The 17,586-nt window shown below is 44.4% G+C and overlaps 6 protein-coding genes across 6 annotated transcripts; 2 read left to right on the forward strand and 4 right to left on the reverse strand.

Moving 5' to 3' along the window:
• Window positions 1–47: 47 nt before the first annotated feature.
• TRIVIDRAFT_218043 (uncharacterized protein) lies at window positions 48–1,707 on the reverse strand (the record flags this gene model as incomplete). Its single annotated transcript, XM_014106182.1, has 3 exons — window positions 48–436; window positions 518–972; window positions 1,055–1,707. The coding sequence occupies 3 exons, from the start codon at window positions 1,705–1,707 to the stop codon at window positions 48–50; spliced, it is 1,497 nt and encodes a 498-aa protein (XP_013961657.1).
• A 948-nt stretch (window positions 1,708–2,655) lies between these two features.
• TRIVIDRAFT_34713 (uncharacterized protein) lies at window positions 2,656–4,310 on the forward strand (the record flags this gene model as incomplete). Its single annotated transcript, XM_014106183.1, has 5 exons — window positions 2,656–2,989; window positions 3,053–3,399; window positions 3,453–3,706; window positions 3,766–3,964; window positions 4,038–4,310. 5 exons carry the CDS (start codon window positions 2,656–2,658, stop codon window positions 4,308–4,310), a joined length of 1,407 nt encoding a protein of 468 aa, XP_013961658.1.
• A 164-nt stretch (window positions 4,311–4,474) lies between these two features.
• TRIVIDRAFT_33553 (uncharacterized protein) lies at window positions 4,475–6,853 on the reverse strand (the record flags this gene model as incomplete). The annotated part of the gene is made up of 2 exons (XM_014106184.1): window positions 4,475–4,993; window positions 5,180–6,853. The coding sequence occupies 2 exons, from the start codon at window positions 6,851–6,853 to the stop codon at window positions 4,475–4,477; spliced, it is 2,193 nt and encodes a 730-aa protein (XP_013961659.1).
• Window positions 6,854–7,426: 573 nt separating this feature from the next.
• On the reverse strand, window positions 7,427–8,904 carry TRIVIDRAFT_134555 (uncharacterized protein; the record flags this gene model as incomplete). Its single annotated transcript, XM_014106185.1, has 4 exons — window positions 7,427–7,845; window positions 7,907–8,254; window positions 8,313–8,655; window positions 8,710–8,904. Coding segments are annotated over 4 exons (1,305 nt in total), but the record flags the coding sequence as incomplete, so codon positions are not given.
• A 2,790-nt stretch (window positions 8,905–11,694) lies between these two features.
• Window positions 11,695–12,705, forward strand: TRIVIDRAFT_188308 (uncharacterized protein; the record flags this gene model as incomplete). Its single annotated transcript, XM_014106186.1, has 1 exon — window positions 11,695–12,705. One exon carries the CDS (start codon window positions 11,695–11,697, stop codon window positions 12,703–12,705), a length of 1,011 nt encoding a protein of 336 aa, XP_013961661.1.
• Window positions 12,706–13,038: 333 nt separating this feature from the next.
• Window positions 13,039–14,780, reverse strand: TRIVIDRAFT_124753 (uncharacterized protein; the record flags this gene model as incomplete). Its single annotated transcript, XM_014106187.1, has 2 exons — window positions 13,039–13,837; window positions 13,918–14,780. Coding segments are annotated over 2 exons (1,662 nt in total), but the record flags the coding sequence as incomplete, so codon positions are not given.
• Between the last annotated feature and the right edge of the window lie 2,806 nt (window positions 14,781–17,586).

Genomic DNA, 17,586 nt, shown 5'->3' on the forward strand with positions numbered 1-17,586 from the left:
ATTCGCATTGTTGCACATGACGTAACGTTGGCTTAGCCATTGTTCAGTCACCAGCTGAGACTGAGTATATCGTCTAAAGTGGTAACGTCCTCGGCGATTCCCCATTGTTCGCCATATTTATAGCTCAGAGAGTTCCCAGGGTCCTGGCATTCAGAAACTGGCTGTGTCTGATGTTCCATCTCCTCTCCTTTTCTGCCCATCTCTGTATTAAGTAAATCGGATCGGGCATTATTCTCTTCTTCTCTGTCAAGCATTTCGTGGTCTTCTGGAGAACTTTGAGAAGAAAAATTGACTAATTCATTAATTCCATTTGTGGATAAAGCTTCCCTGTCATCTTGTCCTTGATTTGTGACAAGTTTGCATGCTAATGGTAGTCCATCGATTATATGTGACGTATCTGACGTTGGTCTCGTATCTAGCTGTAGTTCAGAAGCATCTATGTTTTGTTCATTAGTTTCATTAGTTGTTTATGTAATTAATAGATCTCATGCAGATATTCTGTGAGCGCATAACTTACCGAGCGAACATCGACGCTTCTTTGAAGGGTAATCGTGGTCTGACAACTTTGATAACTTTCGTTTATCTGTAGACGAGTTGCCAGATGTCGGAACAGATACTTGGGTGAGGGAATTTGAACCCTCTCCTGGAGCCTCTGTGGCCTGTCCGCTTTGGGTTGTCGACTTATCCAGCGTAGAATACAAAGTACTCCCCAACTGTCGCATATCTGTCACCCGTGTCGATAGTTGGCCCTGTAGCTTTTTGAATAACTCCTCGATATTGTGCTGAGTATTCAGTGGTGCATATCTTGCGCAACGCCAATGGTATCCGACATAAATGCTGAGAATGCGCTTAATGGTGATTACAGCATCATCTAAGCTCTTTGCGCGGCTCAATACAATTCGACCTTCTTCGGTTTGCTTTAGCAGTTTGTGCAAAACTTCGACCTTTTTACGGGAGAAACGTTTCTCCCAACTATGTTAGTTAGGAAAAATGATTAGCTAACATTGCTGAGATGGAGTTGGGGCTATGTTTAAGTAGATATGTGGAAACATACACATCTTGTGATCGTGAACCTAGGAGGAGATTAATTCCTGGGGAGATAATCTGTTCGGCAAAGTTGTAAGTAATCGCTGCTCGAATCTCTTCTACCACCTCCTTGCGGCTCTTTTTCCACTGGTCAGCAAGCATTTTATTTCCCACAATTGCAGTTCGGAAGCCTTTTTCTCGCACACCATCGTAGGACCCTCCAAGGTCATCGCGCATGTCAACCAACAGAACCGCGGCGATCCTGTCTATAGCTATAGCCATATGCTGCTCATTGCGAAGTTTTAAACGTAAGGCAAATAGCCTTGCTCCTGGGTTGCCTAAATGGTCCCTTTCCGATATCGCGAGTAACGATGCCTGGCTCGGAAGACCTGTCACGCTCCAACGAAGATTCATGACATTTACGATAGCTTTGTAGGCGCGAATCACAATATGATCCGCATCATTGGACTGAAACACTTTCATCGAGCCACTAGCGGCATTAGACAGAGTACCAAGCCCTTGATCAATGCCACCATTGCCATGGCTGCTGCTGTGGGCTTCAAGTGAAGGTGATAGTTGTGGCGAAGTCGACTTCTGTGAAGCTGAAATGCTTACAGTAGAAGGAGCTCGACTTACACCAAAAATTTTATGACTTTTAGGTGTTGATATCCGGAAAGCCATGTTAGATGATGCGGTTTGCTTCGTTACTGTTGTCTCAGCAGCTTCATTATTGGCACCAACACCAACAGCATCCGTCCTCCCCTCATTTGCAGAGCAAGCATCATTGGAATTTACCCCGTGCAGAAGCACAAGCTGCTCTTGGGTAAATCGTCTGAGGAACTCTCTCAAAGTATATAAAAATCGCTGCTACAATTAGTTGATCCGAGCCAAAGACACTAAAGGGGATTGTGGAATCTTGGGAGGACGGCGCGTCTGATACACATGAAAATGCATACCTCGTCTTTGAGTACATCTGCTGGGTCTGCGTGAGACAGGCAATTAAGCAAACAACAATTGGCATGTGATAGCCGTTCAAACTCCATCACATTGCCACCAGTAAACTTTTAAGAGAAAGAAACCTTAATTCTATCAGTCCCTCAAAGGGCTGTAGGCCGAATACCTACTGCTCAAGATAGAGCCAGACGAATAAGCAGAGGATCAGGATTGAGCTGAATGCCGAGTCGGCATTGGGAAACTCACCAATGGGAGCCTGAGTTTACTAGTACTGTAGCTGATTTTCAATGTCTCGGTTTACTTTTTCTGGTTAGTAGCTTTTTCTTAACATCACAATGATAAGAGGTTCAAACATCATTCTGAGATGTGGGAAGGCGGACGTTACCGAAACTGCTCAACAGTTAGTTACGAAATATTAGGCCAAATATTGGATGGAAACGGATGGTTCGTCTATTCGGGATGTTGAGAATTGAATGTTGTTACGTAACTAATAAGTTGGAGGGCGCATATACCACGAGATCCATATATGATCTCATCATGTGCAGTGTTGCAGATGTCGCTCTCAGCTGGCTCTACTTTTTGTTTTTATTCCAACTGCCTTTTTTCATCTAATTGCAAGAATATTGAAATACTGTTCAATTTTTAAAACGATCCGATTCAAGAAGGGATAGCATCATGTCCGCCGTTACAAGCGTAGGAGCCGTTGATACTAGTGCAAGCGCAGTGCTGCATCGAGATTTGAAGCAGGATCCCTTTCGAATCGTATCTTCTTCGGGTTTCTACATTAAATTCGATGATGGTAGGAAAATCCTCGATGCTACCGGAGGAGCAGCTGTCTCGTGTATTGGTCATGGTGATCAGCGTGTCATAGATGCCATCGCAGCGCAAGCCAAGACGCTCGATTATTGTCATACTATGTTCTATTCGTGCCCAAGTGCTGAACAACTTTGCCAACAGTTAATTGAAAGCACTAATGGACAGATGGCAAAGGCTTTCATTGTTTGTTCTGGTTCGGTCTCTTGCTTGACCTATACGAATATACATGTGCATGTAGCTAATCCACGGATAACAGGTTCAGAGGCAATGGAGGCAGCGATGAAACTGTGTCGCCAATATTTCATAGAGTTACCAGTACCAGAGACTAATCGAACCCATTTCATAGCTCGCAGGGAGTCTTATCACGGTACAACGTTGGGCGCTCTATCTGTGGGCTGCCACGTTGGTCGGAGGGCGGTATACGAACCAATCTTGATGCAAAACATCTCACACGTTTCCCCATGCAATGCTTATAGAAACAAGATGGATAGCGAAAGCATATCCGAATATGTATCAAGACTTGCTAAAGAAGTGGACGACGAATTTCAACGCGTGGGGCCTCAGAATGTTTGTGCTTTTATCGCAGAGCCGGTCGTTGGCGCGGTTCGTACCACTCATTTATCTCGTTAATCTGTATGTCACTAATATTGTACAAGGCACTTGGATGTGTCCCAGCAGTTGAAGGATATTTCAAGGCTATGAAAGCTGTGTGCGACAAGTATGGGGCACTTTTGGTGCTTGATGAGGTTATGTGTGGGATGGGTCGAACAGGCACGATGCATGCCTGGGAACAAGAAGGGGTAATTCCCGATATCCAAACCATAGGTAAAGGCCTTGGTGGCGGATATGCACCTATTGCAGGCGTACTTGTTGGTCACCGTGTAATCAAGACTTTAGAAAATGGATCTGGGTAAGCCAATGAATGAAAGTGCTGGTAGGTGATGTATGAACGCTTACATTTTGTGGCAGACGATTTTCCCATGGACACACTTATCAGGCACATCCTATCTCATGTGCAGCAGCAGCAGAAGTACATCGCATTGTACAAAGCGAAGACCTTGTTCAAAATGCTTCACGCATGGGCAAGTACTTAGGAAGTCTGCTCAAGCAGAAGCTCGGCAATAACCGTTATATTGGTGATATTCGCGGTCGTGGACTCTTTTGGGGTGTGAGTGGCACACATTGTCTCAAAGTTCTAGTCATAATTATATTGAACGTTCTGGACTGACAAAAATGTGTAGATCGAATTTGTCAAAGACAAGAGCTCTAAGGCTCCATTTGATCGCGAGCTCGACATTGCTATGCTAGTTCATCAAAAGGGTATGGATTTAAATGACAACGGCGGCATACTGTTGTACCCGGGAACCGGATCAGTTGATGGCAAGTTTGGCGACCATATTTTGATCGCACCGCCATATAATGTGACGATGGATTATATCGACCTTATTGTAGATCTTACGAGTATGGCGATCGAGGTGGCATTTGAAGAATTGGCAGACAGGTTAGCAAATTAGCATCCTTTTACATTAGGCCGGGCGAGAACTAGATGTACTGAACTTTGCTATGCTAAATATGGTTTCTTGACTAGAAAAAAAGCCAAGTCCCTGCGATTCGCAATATACACAAAGACGCTCTGCTGTGTATAAAATAAGTTTGACATCAACGCACAAACATTGTGTCAGATCAGAACAAAATCTTCCCAGTGGCCATCATCATTCCAAGCATTTTTAACCATCCTTCCAACTCCAATCCTCTCCACAAAATTTTTCCCATCAACCCATTTATCCATTGACTTTGAGAAGGAAGTCTTCGCTATTTGGACTTGATATTGCGCCAACTCCTCGCCAGCAAGCCTTCGTATCATCATAACATCATACACCTCAAATGGTTTCATTTTGCTGGCAGCCGCTGGTGCCATCTCTTGGCGATCGAACCCATAGCTTTCCGATAGAATGATGAACTCATGATCCTGGGCCATCTTGGCATGATACTGGACGGGTAAGAGAATAGTCCCCAACCAAGGCCGGTCCCCTGCGGATGGTGATGGTAAGGAAATCCCAAAGCGCCCACGTCTCTCGATAGGAAAGTCGTCTTTATTATAATCAGAACTTAGGACAAGATTTGTTAATCTGAAACGCGCGACACGCGTGCGCAGACTGAGCCAAAGTGGCTCCCTGAATGCATTGACGTCTTCGGGCTTCGCAGATGATGATACAGAAGGGACCGAATGATATCTGCTAGCATTGGTGCCCAAGAAATAGCAAGTCCCGTATACGGACGTGGAAACTACTGACCAGTTGGGAGATGATTGAAGCTCTACCGGTGAAGCAAAGTATTCGAGGTCTTTTGGTCCCATCTTAGCTAACTTTGCGAAAGGAATCACGCGCTTTGCACGAACCTCCAGCTCAGGCATACTATTGAAGGCATTCCAGTCTTCATAACCAACTGGCCCAGTCCAACCAGCCCATGACCAACTCGGAAAAAAAGGTAGACCGGTTTTTGGATCTTTGGGAACGCGCTTTAGCTTGTTGCGTGGTTGCCAGAGAAGAGCCATATGAATGAGGACTTCCGGTAGCCCTTGAAAGAATTGAAGACAGAACTCTCTTCGAAAGACATCCAGAACACCATTGATGCCGGGTAATCGATCACTCGGGTATGACATATCACGTCCAGTGTATTCTTCGACAAGTCGACAGTATTCATGCATATAAGGTGTATTTGTTATATGCACAGTTGGAGCGCCTCTCTCTTGAGCAGATCCGGGAGCCATCCAGGTTCGATTCAACGAGATGTCCATCATAGGCGCGCAACGCTTTAAATCTGGTGTCTCAGCGTAGTAATCTTCCCCCCAAACAGCCTTTGAGCACTGGAAGCCCACAGACCCATCAGGGAAGGAGAAAACACACCGTTTTGAGAGAAGACGTTCCTGGTATGTCCAACCTCTGGTATTCCATGTTGTTGTCGTCGCGCTGCGATAGGTATCTGGATGAAGGGCCACAAGAGTCAAGTCTTTCGAAATCTGAACTATATGCTGTTTCCGAGATCTGGTTGCTGCTTCTAAACCAGGGATTCCCGCGTTGGCATGAGAACCAGCCGCAGCAACAATTGTGAGACTTGCACGACTATATATGCTGTCCATCATGCGAAGCTGCTGTACCTTATCTTCTGCGGAATCTTGTATGATGCATACGGAATCAATCCAGATGTACTGAAAGCCGAGATTTCGTGCTAGAACCATAGCATCGCGAATTGACTTCGGAAGAGACGAAATTGGTAGGCCTTGTAGCCGCATCAAGTCTTGGACATTGCTCTGTAGCGTCTTGAATACGGGAGCAGCCCCCCATACATAGCTCAATGCTACATAAGGTGGTGGGCAAGATGTTTCAATCAAGTTGTTGTCAGTCAGGGAGATTATTCGGATGAATGGCGCGCCAAAATGGGAAGTCTGCCACGGCGCCGTATCCATGCACTCGCTGCCATGCCATTCAGCGCAGCTCTTGGTCCAATGTTTGACCAGTTCCATGTCGAACTGGTCTTCCTTAAGACTTCGTCCTAGAAATAAACTGTCATTTGTGCCACTGTCTGCCAAGGGAACGAGATCGAAAGGCTCAAACAGGTCTTCCCAGCCAACCATCTCCGGGGCGATCCTAAGCCGGAGAGTTCCCATTTCGCTGCCGCTTTCATGAAGCACTCCATCCCAAATCCAGCAAGCGATAATTTCTGCATTGCTATGTTCCGACATAGAGTTTGCAGGATCTTCATCAATAACATTTGCAATAAGGCCACACACTAGGCACCAGCTTCGATGCGACAGAATGTAATCAAGGTTCCCAAAATGCCAATCGCGATGGGGAGTTGTTGAATCCAAACCAATTGGAAAAGGGCCAAAATAACTGTTATTTAAATGAGCAATAGTGGCGGAATGACGAGGACAGAAGGGCTGCGTAGGATCCTCGTCGGGTAACGGAAGATCAGAGGAACTTGTATAGCTCCATCGAGTTCTCTGAGTAGGATCATTGGAGAGATCGTCAAGTAACGGCTCACCGGCGACTGGCATGATTAGGTAAAATGCCTGAAATGCTGATTTTATTTCTAGATTACTGCAATAGATATGCTTTAATATTACAAGTGGACAAGTTTCATCAAACCAGTTCATCTGCTGACAGAAGAAGCTGTATTAAGTCAAGTTATTTTTCACGCAGTTCGTGGAGGGGCTTTACCCCGCTCAATGCTATTGCGCTTTTAATAATTTGGGACACATAAATATGTACATGTACGATTCTGTCTGTAGGTCCACCAAATCGCTAAATGCGTTCATTGATGAGATTTACGCCATCAATCAAACCTATGTGCATAGGTACATCCCTATTGCGGTGACATCCAGACTCAGATAGACATTTCTACACTATCTGCATCTGGGAGATCCGTAATTGCCTCCTCCGCACTATGCAGCAACACTCGGACTGCTTGATCAGACCGAGGTGTAATAGATACTCGGAAGGGCTTGGGCTTCTTGACGAATCCATCTATATAGCATTGGAGTATTAGCTTAGTAATCGGAATTATAAGGAAAAGATCACTTGCCGTCTTTATCGAGTAGATTCAGAGGTGGCTCTCCAGGCATTGTCGTAATGTCGAACGCCCACAGAAGACGAGAAATTTGCATGTATATCGAATTTTCAGCAAGATGAATGCCTTGGCAGAGTCGACGACCCCAGCCATAGTTGACATGGTCTCGCTTGTGGAAATCTGCCTGTTTAGCGCTAGTGAAAGCGTCAAGATCATCGCCAAGAAATCGCTCCGGTTCAAACTTATCCGGATCGTCGTATCGTTCAGGATCTCTTGAAAGAGCAAGCATATTCGGCATTACAGTGGTTTTTGGAATCGTGAGTCCCTTGTAGCTGACTTCTTCTGTAGAAGCATGTGGCAGCCCAATAGCGAAAAGAGGAGCAAATCTATGAAGCTCTTTTATGAGGGCCCGAATGTAGGGAAGGTTGGAACTATCTTCCCAGGTTGGCAGGCGTAATGGTCCTACTACCCGGTCCAGTTCTATACCGACAACGCTGGATCAGCCGTCTTGAAGATATTGTGCTGCTATTAGTAAACTCACCTTCTTGTGCCTTTTTTTGGGCCTCAGGATTCATGGCCAAGACTTTGAAAGCAGATTGCATCATGCTGCTGGTTGTTTCGGAACCAACCACAATTATTGCTTTAAGAATGTCTAGCGTAAGTTTATCGTCAAGTCCACTTTTCTGTTGAAGTTTCAAAACATCAATACCAAAGCAATAGGATTCCGCTCCAGCCTCTATCCGTTTTTTGAGGACGGCTAAAAAACCATTGTGAAGCGCATCTTCACGACTGCGTAAGGATTTCGCAGTCCAAAGCCAGGGCTGGAGATACTCAGGTAGTCTCTCGAGAATTGGTAGATAGTCAACCAGCAAGCTTCCCGGCAGAAAGTCTAGATAGAATCAGCATTTGGTTCATAAAGTTAAACCAAAGCTCGTAGGTAAACTTACGTTTTATCACAGAGTCTATAATATTGAAGAGTTCGTCAATAATTGGATAGTCGAGCCGGCTGATTCTTACTCCATATACCGCACTAAAAATCACGCTCATTGAATATCGTTCCGTATGGGCTCTAAAATCTTCAGGAGCGTTATATAAATCACGAAGCATCATTCTCGACTCGTATTCTTGATACTTTCTCACTGATTGTGATGTTTTGGCGCTGAGCAAATCGATATAGACCCGCCTCAAAAATCTGAAGTCTTCTCCAATGCCTTTGAGTGGCAACATGTTTGGCCAAACCCTTTCTACGAAGATATTCATTTTTGGCCTGTCGGAGAAGATGGCTCCTCGCTTGAAAGAATTATTCAGGCACTTCTGGTCCGAAATTCGTAGAGAGAGACATACCTTATCCATCAATTCTTTAGCATCTGCCAGCTTGTTCACAATCAACATTGGCTGCGAGAATAGCCAGAGCATGCAAAGACCACCGAATTCTTTTGTCAGTGAGGCAAGTGTTTGGTCCTTGGTGTCGGCTATTTTCGAGAAGATAAACAAGTTTCCGATCACGGGCCATGGCTTGGGTCCCACTGGATGTTTTTTAACCGGGGTTTCTCTCTGAAGGAAGCGGGTAACGAAAGCTGTCGCAAGACATAGTATGATTCCAAGTATGGAGGCCTGGGAAATAACCCCGTTGTTTGATGCAATAAGAGATAGCATAATAAATTGAGTATTGGAAGCCAGCTAAGATCAGAGGAAACTTAGGTGTCTGGTTGGCATACCTTACGACGCAGCTTTCATCCGCCAACGGTCACAATATATAGGTGTGATTGATGAACAGCCCCGGTTGCAAAATTTAAAGACTCGTCACATAGATAAGAAGTTTTGACAGCCTATTATACATCGGATGCGACGTTGTTGATGGGAGTTGAGGGGCAGGCGTGCTTCCAAATGTGACACATTGCATCCAACCCCTGTAGATGTCAAATAACACATCACAGCTGAATGAGAGGCTTCTCTATGAGTGGTGGAAGAAATCCCACTGACATGAGACTTTTACGTTATGGCGTCATTATGTTTTCGGATCAAGTTTCAAGAGTATCGCAGAAAGTTGTAACGTTAGAATCCATGAAAGTATTGTCCCTTGCTGAAAGTTGAATAGTCATATATAGACGTGCGTGTATAGTTCATATATACTTTGATTACGAAGCACACTTCTGACAAGAGATGGTAAAGCTATATGTATGCTATGCTTGCCAAGCAATTATATAATTTTCTGTATAACCGATAGTCTCGGCGGTACAACTTCATGCGGCTACTTGAAGCCGCGGGGTAGGAGTTCGTATCATTCTACATGCTACGCCTTATATGTGTGACATTCTTAGTAGAGAGAGATGTAACATAAGTAAGATGGAAGTATATGCACAGGAGCCTACCGAGCCGGACTTATTTCGCTATCAGAATACATAGCATTGATAAGTGTATGCGGTTTATTCAGCGGGCGCAATATGACTTGCGTAATCTCCACAAATGGGAGTACACAACTATAATGAACAAGAAATTACCATATCACGAGGATCCTATTCTTTAAAAAAAGAAAAGAAAAGAAAAGTAAGAATGCAATTAGTTCAAGTAGTCTGCATACAGTTTAGATCCGATAGCCATGTACTTGTAAGATCAAATGTCTTTGTATTTGTTTAAATAGCAGCCAGAGCTAAGACCTAGGCCACGCAGATACAACCAGACGGTATCGTTCACCGACTTCAACACACACGCAGCATCGTGCCAACTTGCCCAGAAGCCCCTTTTATATGCAGTGGGTAGTTGGTCTCATCCTGATGCCCTAATTACCAGATACGAAGCCGTTTGCCCCCACATTTTATGTCAATAACTACCGCATAGACACTCTCAGAATAGCTTAGTTTAGCTGATACCTATTATTCACAAGTTAGCCTATTCGCATATTTTCGTAGCTTGCTACCGAAAATGAATTCTCGTGCATGCGTGAGGGAGTATTGCCGAGCAGCAAGCCCCACGTCACAATAATTACTCTGTATTTCCGCTTACGTATATTCTTATTTCCGGCGTTTGGTCATGTCTGTGCCCCAAAATCCCAATCTCGCTTGAAGAATGCCAGCAGTAGTTTCATTTGAGCTTTTGCTGGATAAGAAGGTGCTGGTTCAATCACAATCCTCTATTCAAGATATCAAGCTAGTAGGAGGTGACCTAGACTCTCAAGACTATATGATGATATACGTTTCAAATATACGGTCATTCTTAATATGCCAATTAGAGGACACCAAAGAGCCAGGGTTGGCCATCGAGCTATCAACAGAATTGACGAAGATGATGATCGCATTGTTAGCGCCATTTGCGTTCCGAAGCCGTAGTGCTGCTTGTGGAGGTTCAACGGTCATCTCCCTGATTGGCCAAATCGAACCCTTGGACTGGGGATCTCACCAGAATTAACCTTATGTAGCTTAGAACAGGATGAGTACAGTAATATGCTAACTTTAGTAGTTCCGTTAGCATAACGGTCAGATACGAGTATCTAATAGAGGAATACTAGTTCCTGCATCACCCACAAGGATTGCAGTTACGCTAGTGCTGAAGAGTAAAGCAAAAATCCCACCTACAGTTGCCAAAGTGCCACAGCAGGAGCAAACAGTGCTTCATTACGAGTACTCAAAGGAGGATGCAGTTCCACCATGTCTTAAGATCCATGCATTTAAATTAACCATGTTCAGCTATTTGAGCACAACTATTTTCACTTCAAGTTTGAGTCGATATATTTCTCTTCCACACTATCGGTCGGGTCCTCAAGTCACCAGCTGAATCACCACTACACCCCACTGTCTGAAATACTAATAAGCACAAACACTAAATAGACGGACAGCATACCATGTATCTACACCTTTTCATACCTCTGCCAAACTCCGGCTCGGAAAAATAGGAACCATCGCTTCAGAGATTTTAAATGTATACTTCACTATTATTCCGATACCCAATACTGAGAAGAAATGAACGCCCAAGTGGGGAAGTTGCTTGGGCACGAATTACAGCTATGATGAATATATATTAGCTTGCAACAACTAGTGGTTATCCTGCTGCAGGCTTGTAATTTGGGGAATTTGTACATGTAAGCGATCAGCCTCGCCACAGTTGTCACTTTCAGAATATATCGCACATTATCACTGATTGGCCCATATGCGGTGGGGATCTGTTGCCGCCTAACATTTTACGCGTTGTTCGCTTGGGTTTTCTTCAAAGAAATAAACGCTCTTGTCTCTTGTCTATAAGGAACAGCTCCAAAATTCTCAGGACAATCGAATATCTTGCACCGAGTGTCTCACCTTCCTCCTCTTCCAACCTGCGATTTCATAAAAAGGCCTCATGTCGAACCCCGAAGACTACGCCATTGGCTGGATATGTGCCATAAGCACAGAATACGTTGCCGCACAGGCTTTCCTAGACGAAAAACACGGTATACCAAGTAATGTCTCCAGGCATGATAACAACGATTATACGCTGGGAAGAATTGGACAGCACAACGTCGTCATAGCCGTCCTTCCAGATGGGGAATATGGCATAGCTTCTGCAGCAAGTGTCGCCAGAGACATGCTTCATAGCTTTCCAAATATTAGAATTGGTTTAATGGTCGGCATTGGCGGTGGCGCTCCTAGCGGAAGTCATGATATTCGCTTAGGCGATATTGTTGTGAGCGCTCCTCGTGATGGAATGGGGGGCATCTTTCAATACGATTTTGGCAAAACAATTCAAAATCAGAGCTTTCAGGCAACTGGATTTTTAAACCAGCCGCCTACTGTCCTGAGAACGGCAATGGCTGGGCTTAGGTCTCAGCATGAGAGCGAAGGACATGAATACGAGGCCACCATCTGTGAGATTCTTAACAAAAAGCCACGACTCCGGAAGAAGTATACTCGGCCGGGTCCAAACAGCGATAGACTATATCAAAGTGACATTGTTCATCCTGAGAATGACTCCAATAGCTGCCAGATTGTTTGCGGCGATGATGCAAAGATTCTAGTGCCACGCCTTAAAAGGACGGAAGATGACGATAACCCTGCTATCCACTACGGCATTATTGCTTCTGCAAACCAATTGATGAAAGACGCCATTATGCGGGATAAGCTTGCCAGTGAGAGGGGTGTTTTATGTTTTGAGATGGAAGCAGCTGGACTTATGAACCAATTTCCGTGTTTAGTCATTCGAGGTATCTGCGACTATTCGGACTCACACAAGAATAAGGAATGGCAAGGGTATGCCGCAATGACAGCGGCTGCATATGCGAAAGATCTTCTATATCGTATACCATTGAACAAGGTTGAGGCTGAACAGAAAATTAAAGACACTCTGTCCCACGGCCAGACACCCGTTAATTGAGTAGACTAGAGTCTAGATAGCTGTTTATAAAGCGTCAGGTAATAGCAGTGTTGATTCTACGAAGAATGAATGAAAAATAGCGTAAAGACACTTAGATTCTTCACTAGATTATTCCATTATTTATGGCCTTCAGTGGAGCGATGCGATCAAAAATATCCTGAAGCAAGCGGAAGCTGGCTAGTCAGTTTTAGATCAGCCTCTTTGTAACCTCTATGTCAATTATATCACAAGCTCTACAATCCTTCCTTTAATTAGACAGACTTACTCACTTAGCATTTTAGTAAGTCTAAATGTAAAACGCTTTCTAACAGAAGATATGCCGGGCAACTAATCAGAAACTTGAACTTGTGCCTTGGATCTTTGCAGGACCTCATCCACAATACCCAAATAGTCCTGAGATCGGTAAGGGACGAACGTGTCTTTGATTCCTAAACCACCCTTCCGTTTTGCCTTTAATCCCATATCCTTCATTAATAAATCAACGAAATGCTGAATTCCGGAACCAGCCGTTGGTTCCTGGGAGAGGTTTTTCCGAAGGGTGAATGCATTAACTTTTGCAATCTCATAGTCTATCTCTTCCTTGGTTTTCGGGACACCCAGCTCGATGATGTTCTCAAGCCAGCAGATTGCCCATAAAGCAGAGACTTCGCTAAGAATATGGGTCTGGATACTGATCAAATATCCCAGAAAGACGAGAGAGCGATCATTTGTTGCAGCTAAAGATGAAGGAAGCATGTATCGATATAGACGGTATGGCGTTAAGGCGTCTGCGTTCCTGCGTCCAGGGGAATCTTTGAGAATTGGAAAAAGCGACAATAAGTCAGCGTCAGCTCTCGAGTGGAGCTTTTGCCAGTGGTCTTTCGAGGCCTCATCTTCCAGCACCACAGGCTTGGGCAAACCCAAATTAAGTCCGAGTGCAGGATCGAAGAGAGCATCTTCACTCGTCCACCCCGTACCAAACACCAGCGCCTGGCAGCAGATGGTTTCGCCATTAGAAAGGCAAAGAGTCTGGTCTTGAGCGGATGCAATACGGGCTCTATGAACCGTGATGAGACCGTCTGGTTTGCTCAACTCCGACATGAACTTGGGACAGCTGTGCAAAGCGGCACCTCCAGCCGCTGAAAACAAAGCACTGTGAAATGCCAAGTCAATCTTATGTCCAACATCGCCATATAATTGGATGGTGTAGTGTCCCGTTCATATCAAGCTTACCTATCAGCTTCAGGCAGCAGCTTCCGCCTGTTTTCGTCCGTCATGCCTGCATACAGTGCTCCTGTCCGTGTCTTTTTCGTCGCGAATGACCAAAACTTATCAATGAGCCACGTCCCCAACTTGCTCTTGCCGCTATAGAAGAACTTTGAAAAGAAGGTGTCCATGCTGAAAATGCTGATAGAAAACACGTCCTTCCATCTTCCAACAAATTGGCCAACGTGATAGCCCCATTTCAGTCGAGTGTTGAACAACATGTTGGGGCCGCTGCCTTTATCGCTGATGATCCAATGTACTTTCTTGCCAGCTTCGATACAGAGGTTCACAGCATCAATAGCTGACTTTCCGCCCCCATAAATGGCAACACTGTCAACATCTGATCCAAGAAGAGCCTCGTACTGCTGCCCAATATACTTGGTGTGTATGACCAGACCCTTGAACTCAGCCATCTCCAAATCGGGATACTTAGGATTCGAAAAATTACCCGTGGCTACAATTAGCTTATCGCAATCGAACGTCTCCAAAATCTGCTTTCCATCATTGCCAGTGTTTTGTGCATCAACCATCCATCCCTTCTCGGACGCTGCTCGGCGAACATTTGTGACTCGGTAACCAAATTTGCATCGCTCCAGGATATGGAATTTTCGAGCATATTCATGCAGATACTGATGAACTTTTATGCCAGGCAGTTCATCCCAATCTTTGAGTCCAATTACGCCGGGCATTGGCAAGTCGCTGAAGTCAAATAGCCCGACGGGGCCATCCGCTATGAATCCCGGATAGCATCTTGCCTTGGACCACACACCGCCTACTGTAGATTCTGATTCGAGAATCGTTAGAGATATATCAGGGTTAGCCTGTAGATACCTGCATCGCATCAGTAAAAATTGAACGAATTCTTCGTATATCTTCTCAGAGTAGGCATGGGGATCCTATACGTTTTCGCTGCAGCCAAGCCAGCCCACCCTATCTCTAAGTTAGGAGTCATCTTTTTTCAGGTTACAGTCGGGACCAAGAACCTGCGCCAATAATAATTACTCTTGTCTGTTGCTGTATATGTTGAGCCATTGCTGACTTGACCTGGCCTGGGATGTGCATATAATTAAGGCTTTGCCAAGCGATTATAAACCGAATAAAACTATCCGTACTCCGTAGCCTTTAAAATATTCGCAGCATTGAAGAAATACAGAGACGAAGAAAGATTAAAGCTGAAAGATTTCTAAATCATTTTAGCAAGCGAGATGTAGATTACACCGTAAGATACACGTAAGCATTAAACCAAGGATAACCGGTATATATTTTAGCCTACCAAGTCTGCCTCCAATTGACTTAAATCTCACTTAAATGCGTGGCACCCATGTATTATGATGTGTAGCAATTTCGGCAAGACTACAGGTACATGCACAGATCACGTGCTTATATCTCATTATATCAAGGCTGTGTTCTTACAACACCTTGAAGAGATCTTTTCTACAGAAGCCAAAAACACTTAGGCCCCTATGCCTACTTGATGCTTATAACGCGGACGAAAGACATGTTGGATCGAGATCTCTCTTTTATACCTTGCGAATTTCTGAGCACAAATAGAGACTGGGGAAGCGGGTCTTAAAATTCAAGATTGTTCATATCTTTGATAGGGAAATTTGACTGGCCGCTTGATTAATTGATAGCCCGAATTAATGGTTAATCTGGAGTTAGTCTGGTTTCGTGATGTAAAAGAGGGCCGTTTTCTCTTTCTAGATAGAAAGAACAGGGTAAATTTTCTCTTCAAAAGACCCTTAGCTGTGCCGGCATCTTCGATCTGAAGGGAATGCAGCCGCGCCGACTAGATCAAATGAGTCACTAATTTGTTCTTACACCGCAGTGCAAATAGCTATTAGATGAGCTAGGTTTCTGTTGTTATGCTGTGTGTCAGTCGAGCCAATCCAAAGGCGTGCTGATCATAAACTGATCACCAGGAAATTCTTCCTTGAACAACATTAACGTTGTGCGCTTCATATAGGCCATATTTTCTTGAGATTGATCCGTAGTTAATGTCATACGCGTAGCTCGAATGAATGTTGAGCAAGAATCTTTGCTGCAAAGAGCCCAATAATATATACATCTATTTAACCCGGCATAGTCGTCATAATCTTTGTCGCTGAACATTGCGATTTCACATTAGATCTAACCTCAGTAATCCATACCTATAAGGTGTCAGGGCACTCGATGCTAGCCAGATGTGTTATAGCATGGGTCTTTATAGCAGGTTAAGACCTGTAATAAAGTAGAAAGTGACTTGCTGTTCTATACCATGTCTATTGAAGTAACTACCATGCGCACGATATAATATATACTAAGTAAATTGAGATTATGCGACCTCATAATGTGTAACCCTGATGGCAGAAAAGAGTATAACCTCTAAGGTCAATTAATGGTCATCATCCACAGGACGTATTATCAGGTCATAAAAAGGATCAGAATAAATCTCTGAAGGACTAAAGGGACGTAGAAGCCCTCAGTCGCTGAGTTGGGTGCCTTGCTATTTCATCGGTGCAGTCATTCAACAGAAGTCGGAATATGAAATGTCCAAAGCAGATGCAATTACTGGCTTTATACTGACTATGAATTCGTATAAACTTTAGAACACATTTATAGAGAGTATGTAAAGAAAGAAGAGCGGGGAGGGAGACTGAATATTCGTATCTGTCGACCGTGAGACTGCTGTAATATACACAGGAGGCTACGTAGTATCCCACGGCCCCATATGGTTTAATGAGAGAGAAGTCAATTAAACCATCGGGGGGAAAGTAATTTATAGTTGCATGTGTATAGCCATGTCGGGGTCATTAGTTGCATTTTCGTCTAACTTGCCATCTGCCGTGACGAAGGGATGCCGTTTGCTTCCAGGTAGCAATCTATTTGTTGAATGTAGATAACTTTATACCCACCCCTCAGACGAGGATTTGCAGGAAGTGGCTTTGTCAATCAATATCCAATGGTCGGAACGTGCTGAAGCATAACATGCGGAGTTTCTCTTTGCTCGCGGCTGGTTTTGCTCCCACAAATGCAGTTATTGCTGTCGATTCGTAGTATGCGCCATTCTTGTGACCCAAAACCATTTCTTCAATTGTAATTACCGCTTATAGAATAGCTGCAGACATCATCAATTATTCTTATCCAATTCTACCCTATTCCGGTCACAAAATCTCCTAGTTAGAGAATATTTCTACCATCGGCATCTCGATCGTAATAAGCCGTGATATCCCCAGAAAGCGACTCAACTGTACTAGAACCATATAATCCGGGGTGATGCACTACCGTCATCCAAAGTCCTTGGTTGTCTGCAAATTAAGCTGGTCAAACATTTTTACCAATTTCATAACCCCTTTGGGCCGGGTTTGGGCTGAGAGCTCTTCACCATAGGTGGTAAACTTTCCTATCCTCCCAAGGTTATCCCAAACTCCTTTCATACCAAGGGGCGCAACAGTTGAAAAATCCGGCCATCCGCCCCCTCTATGCCCTCCCCTCCCCGTGGGAGAGTCCGAAACATTGGAGAAATCGAGGCGAAGCACGGCTTACCCTCAGCAGATCGTAACAACAAGGCTACTCTACTGCTTACAGGACCGTTTCGCACAGCTAAGTCGTCTTCAAAGGATTTAACCTCGCTCGGGTTGAAACCACCATACGCGA

This window comes from Trichoderma virens (genome assembly GCF_000170995.1).
Source record: "Trichoderma virens Gv29-8 chromosome Unknown TRIVIscaffold_1, whole genome shotgun sequence".
Classification (NCBI taxonomy): Eukaryota; Fungi; Ascomycota; class Sordariomycetes; order Hypocreales; family Hypocreaceae; genus Trichoderma; species Trichoderma virens.